This window comes from Lactuca sativa, chromosome 4 (genome assembly GCF_002870075.4).
Source record: "Lactuca sativa cultivar Salinas chromosome 4, Lsat_Salinas_v11, whole genome shotgun sequence".
Taxonomy (NCBI): Eukaryota; Viridiplantae; Streptophyta; class Magnoliopsida; order Asterales; family Asteraceae; genus Lactuca; species Lactuca sativa.
This window is the reverse complement of record NC_056626.2, coordinates 242592015-242613366: the sequence shown is the minus strand read 5'-3', so window position 1 is coordinate 242613366 and position 21352 is coordinate 242592015. Positions and strand designations below refer to the sequence as shown.

The 21352-nt window shown below is 33.2% G+C and overlaps 2 protein-coding genes across 2 annotated transcripts; both read right to left on the bottom strand.

Annotated features, from left to right (window-relative positions):
• Positions 1-2370: 2370 nt before the first annotated feature.
• On the bottom strand, positions 2371-4600 carry LOC111885891 (protein PLANT CADMIUM RESISTANCE 5). Its single transcript, XM_023882131.2, has 4 exons — positions 3854-4600; positions 3364-3435; positions 2953-3165; positions 2371-2578 (listed from the first exon to the last, which is right to left on the bottom strand). The coding sequence occupies exons 1-4, from the start codon at positions 4521-4523 to the stop codon at positions 2493-2495; spliced, it is 1041 nt and encodes a 346-aa protein (XP_023737899.1). The 5' UTR covers positions 4524-4600; the 3' UTR covers positions 2371-2492.
• Positions 4601-17918: 13318 nt separating this feature from the next.
• On the bottom strand, positions 17919-20108 carry LOC111885887 (26S proteasome non-ATPase regulatory subunit 14 homolog). Its single transcript, XM_023882125.3, has 6 exons — positions 19888-20108; positions 19594-19771; positions 19013-19094; positions 18747-18923; positions 18489-18656; positions 17919-18260 (listed from the first exon to the last, which is right to left on the bottom strand). The coding sequence occupies exons 1-6, from the start codon at positions 20027-20029 to the stop codon at positions 18069-18071; spliced, it is 939 nt and encodes a 312-aa protein (XP_023737893.1). The 5' UTR covers positions 20030-20108; the 3' UTR covers positions 17919-18068.
• Between the last annotated feature and the right edge of the window lie 1244 nt (positions 20109-21352).

Below are 21352 nucleotides of genomic sequence, written 5' to 3'. Positions count from 1 at the left end.
CAAGTAATGGGTTGGCATTGGTGCCTTCGACATATGGATATAGTGAGAAGACTCACCACGGACAACAGAAACCAATCGATAATCTCTAACTGAAGATCCGCTAATAATCCCACACTCAAAAAGCTTCCCCACAAGATGATGATTCTGGATCCAAAACCTCTCCACCAAGCCAAATAACTTCAAGCTTCTCTTCTTTCCTTCCCAAGGGATAAATGTGCACCAAATCCTTCTAATAGCTCAAGAACACCACCAAGATGCTACAAGGTAAATTTAGGGTTTTAGGGTATTGAGGCTACCTTAGGAATGACCCAAAGGGACAAACATAAAGCTTATATAGGGTACAACACTAGAAATTAGGGTTTCACTCTAACCTTTGTATGCCCGGCGTACTCCTCGTACGCCCAGCGTACAAGGTGTCACACCCTGCTGCAAACTCCGCAGTACACTAAGCGTTCTCCTCATTATGCATGGCGTAACTACCTTCATATAACTACACCCCACGTATTAGGGTCTTCCTTCAAACCCTACTTATTCCGAAGGCCATAACTTCTTTGATAAAACTCCAATTCCAACCATCCTTATATCCATGAAAAGGTAACAAGAAACTATATGCTTTAAACAACTCATACCTGCCTTACAATATCTCGAACAAACATCCAATTTCCCTACAAACCCAACCTAACAAATTACCAAAATACTCTTGTCTCCAAAACTAACTCTAAGTGCTCGAATCATCCACATACTATCATCCACACCCAAATCGGTAACATTTCGGAACAAGTTGTTACAAAGAACCTGTTGATCCCACTTTATACAGAAGTATTATTGGGGGATTAAGATATCTGATACATACATGAACAAACATCATGTTTTTGGTTTGAATAACGAGTCTCTTCATGGAAAGACCAACTTCATAGAACCTACAAGTCATGAAACATATTATGAGGTACATAGAGGGAACAACTATGTATGGTTTTGAGTATGTTAGAAGTTGTGAAGAAGATAGTGTCATCGGCTATAAATATAGGGTTGTTTGTCTATGTGTATTTCAATTTATCTATGGGAAATCAGAAACAAATGAGAATCAAGATTTAAATTCCTAATATTGAGATTTAAGAGATTAAGACCAAACTAGATACTTTTTTTGAAAATTTCTCCATCGAGTGGGAGAGATGGTGGTTCCATGGGTGGGTAGAACAAACTGGGGTGAGCCTGGCTGAGGTGGAGTAAGGTAGAGGGGAAGTGGAGTCAGGATGCAGTCACCGACAAGGTAAGGTGAGCCTAATCGAGGTCGCCAATATTCTAAAGCCTTCACGTGGGATGAGGATAATGGATGTGTTTTTGTGAAAAAAAAAACTAGATTTAGACGCCATTTGTGTTGAGGATAATAGACACGCGTTTGCTAAAAGAACTATATAACAACGCCTCTACACGACACATGTATTTGATGAGTATCCTCCATGTTTTTACTATTTTTCATTGTGACATTATTTTTATAATACGCACAAAAACGTGTCCTAAATATTCTAAAATTTGGAAGAAATGACAATAATTTAAGATACTCACTTTTGTGAGTGTGTTCCATAGTTATTGTGTCATTAAAGGTCTATATTCTAGTAGTGGATTTAGCTAGAGATGTGATTGATAGGATAAGTACGTCAGGTATGGAATTTTATCTTAATGAGAACCTTGTTACATGGGCCTCACAAAAGCAACAAAACGTTGCACTTTCATTGTGTGAAACAGAATTTATGGTATCTACAAGTGCCACATATGAAGGAGTTTGGATCCGAAGATGACTTGAAGAGTTAACTAGAAGAAGAATCAACCCTATAGTGTTGTATGTTGACACCAAATCAACTTCGAAACTGATGAAGAACATGATGTTCCATGGAAGAAGCAAACATATAGAAACAAGATTCCACTTCATATGGTTGAGAAAGGAGTTGTCATCGTGCAATTATGGGAACTATTGAACAACATGTTGATATACTCACCAAATCCATGGCTAAAGTGAAGTTTGAAGAGATGAGAAGTCTTTGTTCATGAATTAGAAGTAAAGAACATCTTTGTTCATGAATTAGGAGGGAAAATATTGGCGAAGTTTAGGAAATAGCCTTCATGGGCATTTTTGGAAACTTTCCTTTTAAGCATTATTTGTGTTAGTTTAGGATGTTATTTTTACTAGAACAAATCAGGAAATGTTTTAGTTATTTTTTAGTAAGTTTTCTAGGAATAAAAGTCTTGTTTAATAAGAAACTCTATTCCTCTAGCTCATTTTGTTTTATTCCCTTGTTTCACCGGCATCAATGTTTTATCAACTTCATACTTTACAACCACGTTATATTTTACATTATTTAGAACTTTGAGTAGAAATAAAAGAAAATTTCATACAAAGAAAAAAAGTTTATTACAAGTACAAATGAATTCATTGAACACCAATATAATATTGAAAAAGGAATGATAATATGGAAAATTAAATTTCACACCCGTCAACTCATCATTGTTTGGTTTATTGGAGGCGTCATCACTTGATATTGCTGCATTTGTTGGTTCTTCGCCATGTTTCCTTGCCATCCTATAATGACGAAACGCATATGTTTCCAATCAAAATATTTTCACAAATAAGTTTATTACTTATTGGGTTTTTGCAAAAGGACAAGCAATTATATTATGTATCAAACCAAATTTGATTTTACAAAAACAGGCATTTGTTTAGTAATTAAATATTTTTATTAAATTATGACCAATCAAATATACACTACATTATACTCTCAAACTAAGAAAACATAATATAGTTTTTGTTTGCAAAAATAAAATAAATTAGTTTCAGATTATTTCCGAATTGATATCACTAATCTAGGTTTTGCAAAAACATAAAAAGAATCATGCAGATGTTGAGTAGAAAAAGAGGATTTTGGTCATTAAAGATGCAACAAGTAAGGTACGTACCTATAGCAGGGTCCAAGCCTTGGGCTTTAAGTTGTCGGTATTCTTGGCAAAGTGCACACCACTCGCAAAAAAAGTGTGTAGCCCAATCTGGTGCAGGAGTCTCTAGCAAACCATAGCGGCTTCTGATTTTGGTGCGATATGAGCATGACATAATGCATGGAATCCCAATAAACGCACTGATTAGACCATATATAAGTCCGCTCGTCGCACATGCTACAAGAGAACCATGTAATAAAATCAATCAGATGCATATTATACATGCCACAAACAAATATCCTTATGAAACAATTGTTCCATTAATGAACACCGGACATGATAACTCTCATTCTCTATTGTGTTTTGTCATTTATGATCCCGAATAAGTCATAACGAAGAAACTGATATGTGTAATAACGATATAAATTGGCTTACAAGTTTGGCCGTGGTCAACAATCTCTGCAATCTGTCCGAAAGTGATGCATGGGAAACATGCCGTTATAATCGCTGTCAATAAACAAATAAAAAAAATATTAATCAACTCTGTCATTTGCAAATCATGTTTTTTAGAGTTTTTCCACTATGATAGCATTATTTTTAAGGTGTAAAATCATATTATTTGTCCAAAAAATCAACAGCATTGGGTGATTGGGGACAATATAACTGTATATTATTTCAATAAATATACCATTTTTCTTGTTAAAACTTATTGAGATTATTTCTGTTTTTCACTCAAAATAATACAAAAATGTAAACCTGTTTTTGTTTTATTGTATTTTTCTACATAAAAATAAATTAAATGAAGAAATACGAAATGGTACCAATTATAAATATCTTAAAATCTTATGAATAATAGTAATACAAGAGGTAAATGAATTCAAGAAATAAATGAAATGAATAAATTGGAAGCTGTAGTTGAAATTACCATTTTCTGGATCCTCAGCACAGTCAAACAGACCATTTCTCCATTCCTGAGTCGGAGCAAGGTATTGAGTTCCAACAGCAATCCCTTCCGGAGGGCCATTTTTAACGGGCGTTTGATATCCTATCGGACCACCGTAATTCACCACCTGCGGCTGAGCATTAGAAAAGGCGTAGTTGTTACTTTGAGGAGCAGTGTAATTAGCTTGTTGATGAGTACTAGTCTGCTGAGGTGGAAATTGAACAGGCTGTGGCTGAGGAGGAAACTGAACAGCCTCCGGCTGAGGTGGGTATGCTGCCGGTGACTGTTGAGGTGGGTACGTATGTGGTTTCTGAGGTGGGTAAGCTTCAGGTGGCGGCATACTAACACCTTCCGGCTGATGTGTGTATGCTGATGGTGATTGTGGAGGTGGGTACGTATGTGGCTTCTGAGGTGGGTAAGCTTCAGGTGGCGGCATACTTTCTGGCGACTGAGGTACGAATGAACGAGTGGACTGAGGGTGGCTCTGATTCCGATCATTGTCAGCCAAATTAGCATCTGGTTGTGAAGGAAAGGGTGAGGATGATAGTGGGTTTTCATGATTGTTTGGGTAGCCTTGTGGTGGTGGCGATGGATGTTGGAATGGGGTTTGAACAGAGGAATGAGGAGCTGGATTCCCTTCACCTCGGCCCATCTTACTTCGAATTATCTGTCAGGTCCGACGACTTTTGTTTAGGTTGGTGTAAGGAATGAAACACATGAAGACATGGATATATAGGAAGCAATGTAGTAGTAAAGACGTGGTTGTGAGACTCTTTCATATGAACACAAACAAACAAGTTGACAATCACGCAAGTTGACACCATTATCATCGTCGACTTATTATCATAGTTGACTAATCAACATCATCGTTGGTATATGCAACTTGGATTTACTATATATATATATATATATATATATATATATATATATATATATATATATATATATATATATATATATATATATATATATGTTCATGTGAGACGGCCTAATTTTGTGAGACCGTATGACGCATTTTTTTATTATTTTAATTTTTTTTATTTTTTCTTAGTTAATTCAAGTTTCGAAAATAATATTTAAAAAAAAAAATTGGATTTTTCCATTTATTTTTTAGAATATGTACAGTGTAATATTCTATTAAGAATATTTCACGTATTTTTCAAAAAAATGGAATTTTTTTTTTAGTTAATTCAAGTTCCGAAAATAATATTTAAAAAAAGAACTTTTAGATTTTTCCATTTATTTTGCATTTTAAAATTATTTTTTAGAATATGTCAGTGTAATATTCTATTAAAATATTTCACGTATTTTTCAAAAAAAACGGGATTTTTTTTTATTTTTATTTTAGTTAATTCAAGTTCCGAAAATAATATTTAAAAAAAATTGGATTTTTCCATTTATTTTGCATTTTAAAATTATTTTTAAATTTGGTCTCACGGTCTCACAAAATTAGAATGGTCTCAAATGAACCTGAACCTATATATATATATATATATATATATATATATATATATATATATATATATATATATATATATATATATATATATATATAAAAGTTCAAATGTTTGTAGCAACTATTATCTGGATGTATGCACCACTAAGAATTGAGAAAAAATAATAAATAATTAAATAAATCATTTAAGGGTATTATAGTAATCTTTACATATTTAATTATGGTCGGTATGTTTATTATCCCTTTAAATATGGGATGTCAAAGTCAAAACTTGTAGAAAAAAACCCTACAATTATCGTCTTCAATTTTCTTCGTGCATATCTATGTTGTCTCGCTGGTGTAATCGAACCATCAAATTCGTTCCTCCACCTTCTTCTTCAACATCCCAGCCCATCATCTTCCATAGCCCCACTACTTGTAGCGGCACACAATGTCGTCTTCCTTCCTTCCCCTCCATTGCCGATACCCAAACCAAATCATCATCTCGTCACCACAACCCTCTTGTCGGACCACCATCAGGTAACGTCGACGTCCACGACACCGATGACGAGTAGCTCCTCACCGTCAACGTCGACAGTTTAGTTCCCGACGACGACGACCACGGCCAGGTAGCTTCTTCTTTTCTGTTTTTCTTTTTCTTTCTCTTCCCCCTGTGACATATTCATTATTCATGTCCAGTTGTTTCGATCCCTTTCCAGAATTGCTGAAGATCTGGCAGAATTTGTGACATATGAAATTATATGTTGTGTTTTCTGGAATATAAAATTATATATGCTTTGTTTGCTGAAACATGAAACTAGATGCAGAAATCAGTTTTTTTTAAATGATATTACTTTACTGAAATATGATATTAGATGAAGAAATCTGAACTTAGATGCTATTTGTTTGTTAAAGTATGAAGTTAGATGTATAAATCAGATTTTGATTGTATTACTTTGCTGAAATCTGAAATTAGATGTTATAATTAGATGATGAATTATGAATTCTTGAACATTCATTGTTGAAATCGGAACTTCATAGTTGTTTTGCTTACAAAAGTATAACAATTAGCCAAATAAAAATTATAGGTGAGGATAATTTATGGTTAAAACTTTGTAAGAATACATCAGGCTTGGTATGTATACAATATAGTGTATTTTGTAAGAATACAATATGCTGTGTGACAACCCGAAATTTCTATCTTGTACAGCCATACAGTTCAATCAAAGTCAAACTAGTTTCTACTATCCTTTAGCACTATTAAGGATCTGTTTGAGAGTTTCTGAGCCTAATGTAATGTATGAATGGATGTTGGGATTAGTTAGCTTGAGATCGGGAGGTTAAATTCATTCCAGAAAACCACACACAAGGTGTTCACAACCTCAAACTAGGTTCACGGCCGTGAGTCACCTCCTATATATATATATTAGAGTGGCCTCATTTTCTTCTTAATTCTCCTCCTCCCAACCATGAACACATCTATTCTCTCTCAAAAAGCTTCAACCGTGAACACTCTAAAGCCTCAAAAACGTAACTGTTTCATCCTTAATCTTGTCATACTTGAAAGGCTACTAGATCCTATCCTTGATTTGTCAAGTTTCATCATCATCTTCATGAGCTTGAAGGGATCACTGTCGTGAACCCTTCATAAGGGTCGTGAACCCTTCATAGATTCATAAGGGTCGTAAACACCTCATGAGGTCATGAACTCCTTAAGGCCACAAACCCATCCATGGGTGGTCATAAACCCCTTCCAAGCTTCCATTTTTGAGCCTAACACTTCATTTAGGGTGTTTCCTACAATCTTAGGTGGTTTCCTATACTTGTTAGTAGTTATAACCACTAACTAAATACATATATATATATATATATATATATATATATATATGAACATATACCTTATAGGATCCAACTGTGCTTTGGAACTTCAATTGTGAACTCAAGCATCCTATATCTATCTCACCTTCCAGATCACTCACTTCAGGTGAGTTCATACCCCTATCTTTTAAATGATTTTAAATGCTTTTATGGGGGGATACAAGTAGAAAACATTGTAGTTATTATATCAATCACATGTGATTAATAACTGTCAATCAACAAGATTTCTTATTCTTCAAAAACTATGTTGTTAAACAAACTATTTCAAAAACCTTTTATAAACTGACATCAAGTCATCTATAACCATTCAAATGGTTAAAACTCTTTTATATGCTAAATTCTTTATTAAACTCTTTTAAACTTATATATTGTCAAAATCATGTCTATATAGATATAGTTATATAAATAGGATTGAAAGTGCTTAGGACTGATAACTCGCTTTATTTCTTGTTCCTTGTTTAATTGTGGACTTAGGGTATCGGTTGTTTGTCCCAGTGTCGTTTGAATCTTAGTTATATATTATGTATATGTGTATAGATATAAAAGTTCTTCATTCAGTTCAATACCTTTGGGTAGCAAAGGTGTTCAAACAAAATCAGTCATTCAAACAACATTACTAGTAAACTATAATAGGTATAGTTTAGGAAGTCACTACTTACTATTTCTAGAACAATGAAACTTACAAGAGTCAGTTCATACATAAGTCAGTTCAAACATACTATAATGAGAAACAGAGAGAACATACTATACACTAGAATAAAGAGAACATACTATACACTAGAGCAGAGAGAACATACTATACAAATACAAGAATACTATAACATTAATGTGAGCCACTACTTCATGGCACGGCAATATACTGCTGTGTCACGTTTTGTAACCAGAGTCTCCTGGAGGGAGAGCGTGAATTTGTGTATAGATCTATATGGGATTGACCATCCTACACCTTGCTGCTAGCTACAGTGGGACCTGCAGGTCTACGGGTGACGAATGTCATACCATTTTGTCGTCTTTGATCATCGTTTTTTACTAGTCAATCAAGTATGGTTATAATCTCATCACATTTTACCTTAATTAAACAAACAGGTTTAAGGTAGTTAGTACATCTGTAGTTACTTATATACAATACTACTGTACATCGTCATTTTTCCATTACATTCATATTGTGATCTTCTCACATAAACGGTAATGTAAACTATTTTCTGGTTATAATAGTCATATTTGGGAAAAACACTCACTTTTACAAAAGAACAAACATACAAAACAATCGGGTCTTGGTAGAAGACTACTTTAGTAGAATATATAGGATTTTCTAGGAAGTATACAAACATTTAAGACAAACACTTACAAACTTTTACATCAAACATTTACAAACACTTTCATCAAACTTATACAAACAATGACACTAAAATACTTATGAACTCACCAGCTTTAATGTTGATCTACGCTTTCAAAATAACTTGTATTCTCAGGTCACTAGTAGACAGGTACTGATGGCCATGTTTTGAGAAGACGGAGCACGTTCAAGACTAGTCTTTTATTTTGATTAATATTTCGGTGTCTTTCAAACTATACACAGAACACACTTGTATTGAATTATATTATTAATGCAATGGATGATGTTGTTGCTTGTTTTACTATTATGCATTGTTATGATATTGCACATGACGTCCTCCGCCCCCGAACGTTTCCTCCGTTCTGGTTTGGGGGTGTGACAGATTGGTATCAGAGCTTTGTTTATAGTGAATTAAGTATAACAACCCATAAAAGATATACAACTATAAAAACAACGGGATTAAAATACTCTTACCAAGAGTTTATACTTTTAAATAATAAAATATTTAACTAAAAGTATACTTACAAGCATTCATACTAGGATCAGTGTCATACCAGAACAGAACAAAAGTATTGCGATTGTTGGACGACACAATTAGGCTTGGGGACATATAATCAGATCTGGGAGTGATATACCCTGATCAACTATATATTTCCGAGAAGTGATTAGCATGTGCCTAGGAATAATTGTGGTGTTGCAGCAAGTCTAAAAACTTACCAACACTACTACAATGAAAACTTTAGAACAAAACATAAACTTAAAATACTATAGGAGTATTTTGTGTTACTATAATTACTTATGTGCAAACTAAAAAGGTCTTTACTAGTATGTCAATAGTTGCTGAGTGGATACGCTAAGGTTATATGTGACTAAGGTGTCATATACTTAGAATCTGTGATCTTTGCTTTACTTCATGTTCCTTGTTTGGTCGTGGACTTAGAGTTAGGATCACTTATTCGAAGGTCTATCCTATTTTGGTTACATATGACTGGTATACACTACGCAAATATTGGAGTAACTGGTAAGAATCATCTTATAATTATCTTAAGTAGTACTTCTATTAACTATTTCGTTTACCCCTATTCTCACGTAGATAACATGGCTGGATTCCATCCCCACGGCGACCCGTACTTCCCTGTCACACCCCAAAACCGAAACGGCGGAAACATTCTGGGGTGGATGACGTCATGTCAAGTATCACAACATATGCAATATAGTAATCAAAGTACAACAACCATTGCATTAATAGTAATAATTTTACATAGTTTACATGACATAGTAATATCAAAGTAAATACAGAACATAACATAGATGCAGCTCGGTACTAGGCTGTCTTCACAAAAGCTCCCGGGATGTACCTGTCTATCGATGACCTGAGAATACAAGTTATTTTGAAAGCGAGTACAGCATTTTTATAATGCTGGTGAGTCCATAAGTATTTAGTGTCATTTGTATAAATACACATTTTTATTCAAGATAACTTTATGAAAGATAGTAGTTTAGAATCTACGGTGTATTAGTGTCCTTTCCAGAAAATCCTATATTTTCTAAATAAAAGCAGTCTTCTACCAAGACCCGACAGATTTATGTTTTAAGGAGTAGTTTTCCCCAAATTACTATCATTACCAAAATACAGAATTGACTTTAAAAGAATAATAAGAAAATCACAAGTGAAAATACTAAGGGAAAATAATATATACCTCAGCAGTAACGCTGCTGACTAAACAAAAGAAAACATACACTCTAGGAGAGTATCGAATGAATGATACGCCTGGCTCAGTCTAACAAAATGAAGCACAAACTCCAGACAGTATCGAATGAACGATACAGCTAGCAAAGTCTAAAACAAGAAGACACAAACTCCAGACAATATTGAGTGAACGATACAGCTAGCAAAGTCTAAAACAAAGGGTGAATGTGAACTCATATGTAACCATGCTGATCGACGATAGAGCATCCGATGACCCTCCAGGTCACGCGTAGAGGTAGTGGCATTATGTCACCCATGGGCCTTACCGGCGCGGACTGTAGCTAGTATTCTGGGTGTGGGAGTGTCAGTCACGTATAGATCTATACACATAATGTTCGCTCTCCTTCCTGGAGACTCTGGTTACACGGCGTTGGCACAATGAAGCGTCGTAGAGAGGAATAGTGTGTCACATTCTAAAGTAAAAGAGAGAGAGAGAGAGAGAGAGAGAGAGAGAGAGTCTCCTAACTATTCCTATAATAGTTACTAGGGTTCCAAAAACATGAATAATAGAAGGATGTATGTACTACTCGAGGCGATGAATTAGCTGAGAGAGAGAGAGAGAGAGACTTTTATGTCCATACATGTATATATGATATATAATTAATGTTTAAACGACCTTCGGACAGATACCTGATACCCACCAGACCACATCCCAACGAGGAAAATGAAATAGGGCGAACTAGCCTTCCTAAGTCCTTTAAACATTATTTATATAACTATACAAATATAGGCATGCATTTAATGAAATAAAAGCATAACAAAAACTTTGTAAAACATTTTGGAAAACTTTATAAATAAGAATTTATGACTTGATGTCAGTTTATAAAACAAGTTTTGAAAACCTTTGGTAAACCTTACATAAACAAGCTTTGAAAAAAATGATTTGATAACACGGTTTAAGTGAAGAAAACCTCTGTTTAAAATATTGTTGTAACAGGTTTTGAAGGAAAACATACAGCACGAAGGATAGTTTAAGAAAGATCTAAATAAGTAGTAACGTTTTGGAAAACCATTTGAAGTAATATACTTGGTAAAATAGATGAAAGTGTAATAAATCCTTTTGCATGCGGGTTATTAATCACCTATGATTGATATGATAACTAGCATGTTTCAACTTGTATTCCCCCCCCCCCTAAAAGCATTTAAAAACATTTAAAAGGTTAATTCAGGGATATGAACTCACCTGACGTGGGCGATTCGGATGAGTGGACGGTATAGGACGCTAGGTGTCAAGTGAGGACTTGAACACGCTCTCGAATCCTATTTAACATGTAATGATACATTTAAGTATCTAATTAGTCATTTAATAACTAATTAAGCAAGTAAGGATGTCCCACTACATGAACACACTTTGCTACAAGTCCTATGAGTACCAAGGGTTGCATATAAGGAGAGTATTGACTCACATTGGAGTTTACTCCTCAAATGGTAATACCTAGGGGTGTTTACGGTTTTGGAACCATATCCCCCATGAGTTTATGACCGTAAACTCATGGGTGAGGTGTATTTGTGTGCTTTAAGGCTTCATGCTTCACAAGGAAAGGTTATAAGGTTGATTCAAGGGCTATGGAAGTGATTGGGGCTCAAAATGGACAGTTCTTGGAGTTTACGGTCCTTGGACCACTCCCTTGGGAGTTTACGGCTGTAAACACATGAGTTTACGGTCGTAAACTCATGCTAGTCCATTCTTTTGGTGCTTTTGTGGTTCTAGGTCATGCATGCAAGGTTCTAGTCATTTATGTGAGCATAGGAAGGTGTTAAGGGCACTTAAACACCTTGGAAAGGTGTTTACGGTTTTGGGAGATGTTCTAAAACCGTAAACTCATGTTTGTCCCTTCAATTCATGTTCTTGGGGTTCTTATATCATTCATGTAAGTTTCCATTCCATTACACAAACATTAGAAGGCATTAGAGGCATCTAAACACCCTTTGGGGGTGTTCACGGTTTTTGGGATGATCTCCCCAAACTGTAAACACATGTTTGCTTGGGAAATGGATGATTTTCGAGTGTTAAACTCATCAAGAAGGGATCTATGCTAGTTGTCAAGACTTAGAATGAACCAAGGCTTACTTTGGTACCTAATTTGGAGTTTACGGTCCAAGAACACCTTGGACCGTAAACACCTTGTTCTTGGTGTTCTTCAAGGTTTTGACATGTATTCAAATCAAACAACTAGCTAGGAGAAGTATACTTACGTATAGGAAGCTTGAATGATCGATTTTGGCGGATTTGACGGGATGAATATATGATAGTTGAGAGGATTTCTTGAGTGTTCTTGAGGTGGGAGTTGGAAAAATGAGGGAAAATGACTAAGTGTCATATTTATACCCTCGGGGTTCGCGGTCAAAAACTCCGAGTTTTTGTCCGTAAATTCCAAATTTTTGGAGTTCCGCGACTTATGCTAAACACGGCAACTCTAAATTTTACTTCCTTATTTTTGGTTCGCTTGACGAATATTATTTAAAATATTCCAACGGGCTTAAATCCGGCCAAAAAAATATTTTGGGATAAATTTGGCTAATTTTTGTCGTGCTTAATTACGGCGTTAAAACAAACGGAAATTTCGGGTTGTCACATTCCCCAACCAAAGTAATGGTGGATGGCTTGATGCAGATCCAGAAGAGAATCATGCAATTCCATTGGATGAAGACTTCTCAGAGAACTTCCCAGAGGATTTTGACTCCAAGCCAGAAGTCAATGATCTACCCCTGGTAGCTCCAATCCCAAATCCTAACCCTCATCCGGCTTTTCAAGGCTTGACGCCTCTGTGGGCGGAAAACTTGGGAACATGGAGTCAAGAGCAAGGTCAACCCATACCATACAACGGAGACAGAAGCTTCTACATCCTGAGCGAGGGAGGCTCAGCAGACAGAGTCCTGCCAATTCTGGTCCGCAGGGTTCTCGAAATGAAGAGCAAGGTAGGACATCCATAAACCGAATCATGGAAGTTGATGCCAATGCGGGAATTAATACAGTCTGCATTCGCCATCTTGATGATGCTCGTGAGAGAGCTATGAGAGACAATGAGGCGTTGCAGCAAGAATTAGCTGTAACTCGAGCTAAAGTCATAGAGCTCCGAGCACGCCAAAGAGTACATGAGAGGCACTTACTAGAAATCGACCACAAACCTTGGAATCTTAAGAGAATAGTAGAACACTTCTAGAAATCGACCACCCATAGTTCTCACACATAAACTAGTGCAATTTCAAGTGCCAGGGACTCCTTTATATTGTGTGGTAGATTAGGGTTACATCCATGTAAACCCTAATACCCATGACCTTTCATTTCCATGAGATCCATGGGTTAAAGCTCCATGGACTATCCATGGACTTACCATGCAAGCCTAGCCCATTCTAAATAAGCATTAGCCCACACTATATAAATACAAGAGTCCATATTTAATTAGTCACACTTTTGATCACCAAATTAATTCTAAATTAGTTTTAGATCAATACTAATTAAATAATATGATTTCATATTAATATATTAGAACTTATAATATATTAATAAATCATAACTTATACTATTCTCAAAGATTATCCATATAAATTGTTCAGGTGAAGTGCAACCTAAATGGACCATGCCGGGTCGGGTCAAGTATATCTCAAATATAATGATGGACGTAGACACCTTATCCAACAGTCTCCCACTTGGATAAGTCTAATATCTATAGTTGCAATTATGACTTCAGGAAACTCCCAAGACTATTCAACTTATATTATTTAATTCATGATTAATTGAAATGTTGTGATTCGTAACTTCCAAAACTCTTCAAATCATGCTATTTAATTGATGGGTTAAATGAAATATTTAACCTATATAAGAACATTGTAGCTTGCATATTGCATGTATGTCAAAACAAAATGATAGTTTATATTGGTGGAGTTTGAAGAGTTTGAAGAGTTATATGATTGGTTCCATGGATGTAAGAGAACAATTGCAACTTTTCTAAATGCAAATGCAAGTAAATGCAAATTTGGTACATGTAAAGTTGTATATATTAACCAAGCTTCAAATTTGGGTATGTGTGTGAAGGTATACCGAGACAATTTTTTCAATTTTATGTGTTATGGATTTTTTTTATAATCATAAGATGATGAAGTGGGACTAATAATCACTTCTCATGAGCTTTTGGTAAATCAATCTTTAAGCTATTTATCAGTTAGAGCAATTAACTTTGTTACCATGTATGTATTTTTATATCATCTTTCTCTTTTATGTTAAGACAATCTATTTTTCTGTCTAAGAGAACATTATTCAACATGTATTTTATGTTGGTAGTTATATATTATGTTAGTTTATATCGTTTATTTTGGTGTAAATAACATCGATGGAACTTTTGATAATTGATTTTGATAAAAAGGAGTTTACAATTATTATTCCAAAATGTTAGTGATAGTGATGAATTAGAACGAATGATTTTAAATATGATATAGATTTATTGTTGAAAACCAAGGATTATTTATGTGTTATAAAAATATATTCATTATGTTTTCACAAAATTTATATCTATGTATCCATTTTTTGAAATGTTTTTATAGTAATAATAATAAGTAATCTATTATATCGTATTACATTAGTTAATTTTCTTTTTCCTATTCGTTCTTCACCTTAAAGTTAAAGTAAGACTAAAGAAAATATTAATACTTTTATAAGAAAATATAAGTGATAAAAATATAATTTACGTGTCACACTTCCCACTCCATAACCCACTCTTAACATGTTTTTTTAGCTTTTTGTTTTTTTTTTAAGATTGGTCTTAGTACTTAACAATCATCACTATAGCTTTTAATTTCAAATCACTATTTTACTTGAACCTTTCATTCTATTCCAATGGTTATTTAAAAAGAGTTGAAAAAAAGTTTTGTCGCATCAATGGTTATTTCAACGCAATATTTTTATAACAATGTTTTTATATATCAAATGTATGTTGATTTCTAAATATTCTTTTTGAATGATTTATAAGTGGTTAATAAGTTTTGTTTGATTTAAATGTTATACTAAATATTGTAATGTTTTTATGTTGTTAAAAGTTTTCCATATTATTCTATTATTTTTTTCATTCTACTTTTTTATTTGATATATATGTTTGATATACAATTTACACAACATAAAACGGTCTATAAAATCATCAATTAATAGTAGAAATAATCAATGATATAAACTTATTACAGTTAATAAAACTAATAGGTTAACTATATGTGTTATTTTTCTACTGACATTGGTTTTTGCATTTATAAATACTAAATCACAATTTGTAAAATTTTATTATTTTAATTAAATAATTATATTCGCGCAACGCGCGAGGATTCGCCTAGTCATACATACTTATAAAGCTAGCATTTTTTTCTTGAATCTCATGGATTTGAAACCCCCATTTTTTAACTTCCTCAAACCACATTCATTTGAAACCTCCTTTTTTAACTAATTCAACTCAAAAGTTTTCTTAATTATGATTTAACACTCAAAAGTTTTATAACTTATATTATGTTTAATTAGCATTTAGTGAAAAGTTTACTATAAAAAGGTCAATCTTTTGTGTCTTTTGTGTTATATAAGATCTTACATGTAAGAAGGATGTCATAACATCAATATTTTGCTTGGAATATCTTTCAACCAAAACAAATGAAGTTTTTCTATTCTTTCTTTATATTCATTTTCTCATTTAATCATTATATTTGATTTGTATGTATTACTCAATCTTGAATGTGACTCTCCAAACATTAATGTTTTGCTTGGAATATCTTTCTGATTCTTCTTTTTCATGAAAAATATTTTGATTGCAGGTTAGTGAAGAATTGACATCAAGTTTCTATGGTTGAATGGTATTAAATAAAGAAAGAAGATTCAGAAAACGGACATAAGTTTTTTTGTTTGAGAAAAGTTGACGAATATTAGTTTTTCTTTTGATTTAAATGTATGTTTATGTTACATCTTTATTTATATATTCAACCACTCAATGATCTTATTTATTTGATTGTAGTTTTTCTATTCTGATTATGTTTATTTTTTATTATTTTTTTGTTGGGTTATCCGACACAATATATTTAAAAGACAATATTTAAAAGATAACATAATTTTTAACATTTGATATATAATTATGATAGACTTATCATGAAAATAACTTTATATAAATGATTATATTGTTACCTAGAAAATAAAATAAAAAGTGTTTGATGTTTTAAATAATTACAATGATAGAAATTGAAATGTTAATCAAATAAATTTTTAAAAATTAATTAACAATAACAACTATAAATAACATTAAACTATATATTATATTTAATTTTATTCATGAGTAACCCGTGGGTAGAGGTCATTCAAAAGATTAAGATTATTCAGTTTTAATATATATATATATATATATATATATATATATATATATATATATATATATATATATATAATCATATAATTCAAAACAATCAATATATCATATCAACTTAGTATACGAATTATTATATCAAATTTAACAACATTATTTTCATATTTAAAAAAACATATATTTGTAAAGATTCCAGCTATATAAATAATTCTGCACAACGCGCGGGCATTCGCCTAGTATGTGTGTGTGTGTGTGTGTGTGTGTGTGTGTGTGTGTATATATATATATATATATATATATATATATATATATATATATATATATATATATATATAAGGTTAGGTTCATATGAGACGGCCTAATTTTGTGAGACCGTGAGACGCAATTCTAATCACTCATTTATTAGATAAAACAAAAACATTTTTAAAATGCAAAATAATTGAAAATTTTTGAAATTTTTTTATATAGCAAAAAAATAAAAAATAAATACAAAAAATACATTTTTTACATATTTTAGTAGAATATTTAGAAATCTAGTAGAATATTCTAAACATTTTAAAAATCATATTAGAATATGTACATTGTTCGGCAAAATGATGTGATGTAAGAGGAAGATGATAGTGAGATTTCCAAAATCTTGAAAATAAATCAAGTTAAGTTTATATAAGGTTGTTAGGTATGTTCACTTTACCTATATATATATATATATATATATATATATATATATATATATATATATATATATATAGAGAGAGAGAGAGAGAGAGAGAGAGAGAGAGAGAAAGAGAAAGAGATTTGACAAAAAAAAAAACATATAAATCCCAACAATCTCATTCGCATATCTTTCCAAATTCATTTCATTATCGAATTCATATCAAATTTATTCCAATTATTCAAATCTCTCACTAACTATTCAAGAATATGGATAAAAAAAAATAGAATTTTGCTTCTACTAGTTTGAAAAGTCAGCGTCTCTCTTCTGAATCAGGATTTATTTATACGCATCCCTAATTCACTCCAAATTCATAGAGGAAAATAGAATACTAGGCTTTAGGATATATTTGACAAAAATAGCTAAAATCTGTTGAATTTATTTTTATACAAGTGTTTTGCATAAATAGTTGTAAGTTCTTAAAATACGTAAAAAACTCTCAAAGTCTACTTTTACTCTTGTATTAAATCCGTAGTTTAATTCAACTCATGATACTTTCAAATAAAAATTCGTCAATAAAGAGTAGACACAAAAAATAATAATAATAAAATAATGTATATCGCAAGCTTTTCAACAAGTCCAAGATAAAACTACTAAAAACACCACAATATAGAAGAAAACACATTCTAATAAAGAAATATTCATTTCAGTTCATTAAAATCCATCAACACAACAAACAACTTAACCCATCCAACAAGTCATTCCATTCATTTCCAAGTATACCAAAACACACTTTCCCATAACAGATTCATCTAGAGAACTAGAACACAACAGTGTCAAGCATTGTCCCCAATGTCTGAATGATATTTGATGACATCAAATTGGAAACATGCTCTTCTAGATGCTTCTTTGCATCCTGTCTTCCCACATTTGCAATCGCCAGCTTCTCCGGTGACAATTTGTCCTCTTCCTCAACCGCTTTGTTATATTTCACCGCCAAACCCAACATCTCCTGCTTTCACCAACATCACTGTTACTATTACTATTCACAGTCATAGTAACATAGTAACATAGTAACATTACTGTTCCTATGACTGATATAGTACAATAATATTACTGTTACACAGTAACAGTAATATTATTGTGTTACTGTTACTAATATAGTAACAGTAACACATTATTGTATGTTACTTTGACAGATACAGTAACAGCAAAAAATTTATGAAAAAAAAGGTCTGACCTGGACAGTCTGCTCATTGGTTTTGGAATGGGTATCAAAACGTTCGAGAGTCAAACCATCGGTCCACTTCTTCTTATGAAGGTTCAAGAGCATCTTCTCCTCGAGTTTATTTTTCCTGTAATTAATGGCAATTGAATAGTAATGCCTGTTTAAACCATGGATAAGTGCCTGTAAAAGTTTAAACAACCATGATTAAGTGATTAACCCATTAAGCTCATTAAGTCAAAAAAAAAAAAAAAAAAAAAAGATTTGACTCACTTGGATGGATGGTTTATTAAGATGTCCAAGATTAGATGTTGTTTGGCGTGGCTCTTGGCCAAGCATCATAGTTTGGGGGTTGATTAAACGGAAAGCATCGATTACAACTTTTCCTTTCACACTTTGAATTGGATCCACCACTACTGCAACTGCGCGTTGATTCAGTGCTTCAAAACTCTGCGAAATTTATTATTTATTAATTGTTGTAGCAATGATTATGTTATTTAAATTTGAAATAATGAAATTGAGAGAAATTAGTAGAGAACCTGTTGAGTATTGATGTCAACTCCAGATAACCAACAACCAAATCCAGGATGCGAATGATACCACCCAACCACCATCTCTGGTCTGTGCAAAAAAAAAAAAGAAACAATTGATATTGGAAATTAAAATACAAATTACTTGTAGTGTTTCAATTGGAAAAAAAAGGTTATGAACAATATTTCGGAGCCTAAAACAAGGTTATGCAGATGTTATGATTACTTAGTATATAGAAGCATCTTTAACATTTATATAAGCTTTGCATCCATAACTCATTACAGTCTATTGTTGTTTACCCTTTTCCACTATAATTTTTTAGTAAAATAATCTGGCATCTAACTTTCTTCTAAGTGATTGTAAAGATTTTCTTAGGTGCATGAGATCATGTTGAGTTATCCCTAATATGACTCCAAATTTCAACACGCCCTAAGTTGTAACCACAAGGCATAAACACCCAAAATATACAAATTTTTGTTGTCGTATGACATCAAATATCATAAACTTTGAACAGGTAATAACTTAATTGAATTCCCGAGTATATAAATTTCTAAGTCTGCAAATAGAGAATCAATAGAATCACAATTACCTGCCAGTTTGTTTAAGCATATCAAGCATGTTGGTCTGGAAAACATGATCAACAGCTTCAACGCTAACACCAGTACCACTTTGAGGCATAGCGAAAACATCCACCACACGAACTGTATATTCATCGACGAATTCCCCAAGCATCAAGCCCATGACTTCCATAGGAACTCCCGCTCTTCCTACAAAACATAGCAAATCAATTTGTTAAACCCTAATCGATTTCATCAACAGTATAATCTCACCAATATGTAGGTCTATGGGACAAAAGCAAACAACCCTAAGGAATAGAATTTACCGTGTTTAAGCATCTTGAGGAGGGCTAGGGAGGAGATGTAAACTTGCTCCGATGTATCGAGAGTCGGAGAGTCCGGTGGTGGGTGACCTAGTGCGCCTCCTGCGCCGGCGAACATCCTCTGTAGCCGTTCCATTCCTGACATTCTGTTTTAGCTTCCGATGAAGGGATTTGAATTTCTTTGGTAACAAGCCAAGATCTATTCGAACTCAACAGGGTTTTCTCAAGATGGATGATGGTACTTATTATGCAAAGGGGTTTTCAGAATAGGCCCTTAATCTTTTTCAGTTTTTCATTCCCCACCCAACTTTTCATAATTTATGCGAAAAAAATAAAAATAAAAAATAATCTCTTTAATAAGACCGAGCGTGTCGCCTTTGCCGAACACCGCCCCAAACGTGTGCTCACGTCATCCTTCTTCACCTCCTCCTCACTTTACCACACTTTGTCATGGGGTTAGCAATATATCTTGGCTTGACAGAAAGAGAATAAGCGTTCATTTGATCTTGATCCTTGTGGATCGAACAAGGGCCTAGACTGTATCTCCAGGGCTCCCCTAATAATATCCATAAATGACTTGTTTTTGGTAAGAGATGAATATTACCATATGTAAATTCAGGTGCATGGTACACATCAGTATTCCAGTGCATTTCGCCTTCTGAGTCAGAATAAATATGTTTTTGAACCTTCTCTTTCAAATTCAAAGTGGAGGTTCTCGCGCGAATCTCAGCAATCACTTGTTCTGATTCTACATATTGATCGTTTTGAACTAAACAATAAGAGATGGCGAAGAAAGATAGTAAGAAGAAAGGCTCGGTAATAGAATGTCGTGGAGGATGTTGCCAAAAACTATGGGGCAGTATTTTTTGAGGATGCCGAGTTGGTGCTGAGGCCACACCCAATCTTATTGGGTTGATAAAAGGTTTTGATATGAAAGTCCTTAAGTTTCGTAAAATTTGTCGGTTTTATCCATGTGATTATTTTTTGTTTTTCGTTTATACCCAAACTTTAAAAAAAATTCATTTTTGTCTTTTTTATATGTAATAATAATAGGGTTTCCAAGTTACCATGAAATTAAATTTATTAAAAAAAACCCTTAAGTTAATTTTAATAATATTTTTTTAGAACTATTAACAATTATTCAAATTGATGCCTCTATTCGTCTCTTTACACCTTCTCTTCCTCATACTTAAACCTACCGATCGGTAGGTTGAATTTTTTTACAGGTTTCTAAAGGAGGAAAGTGGTGGTGGTAGAAGATGGGGTGGTTGTCAAGGTACCGAAAGAGAATTTGAAGAAACCAACATAAATTCACCAAAATGGGAGTGCTTGGTCCATAAGTGAAATGATCAGTAAAGGAAGTCTCGAGTGTGTTTTTCTGGCAAATTTAGAAAAATCCAAATCGACCTCACAAAAAACATTTGCAATTCTAATCTCTATCATAGTTATACATTCAAACTAACTCAAC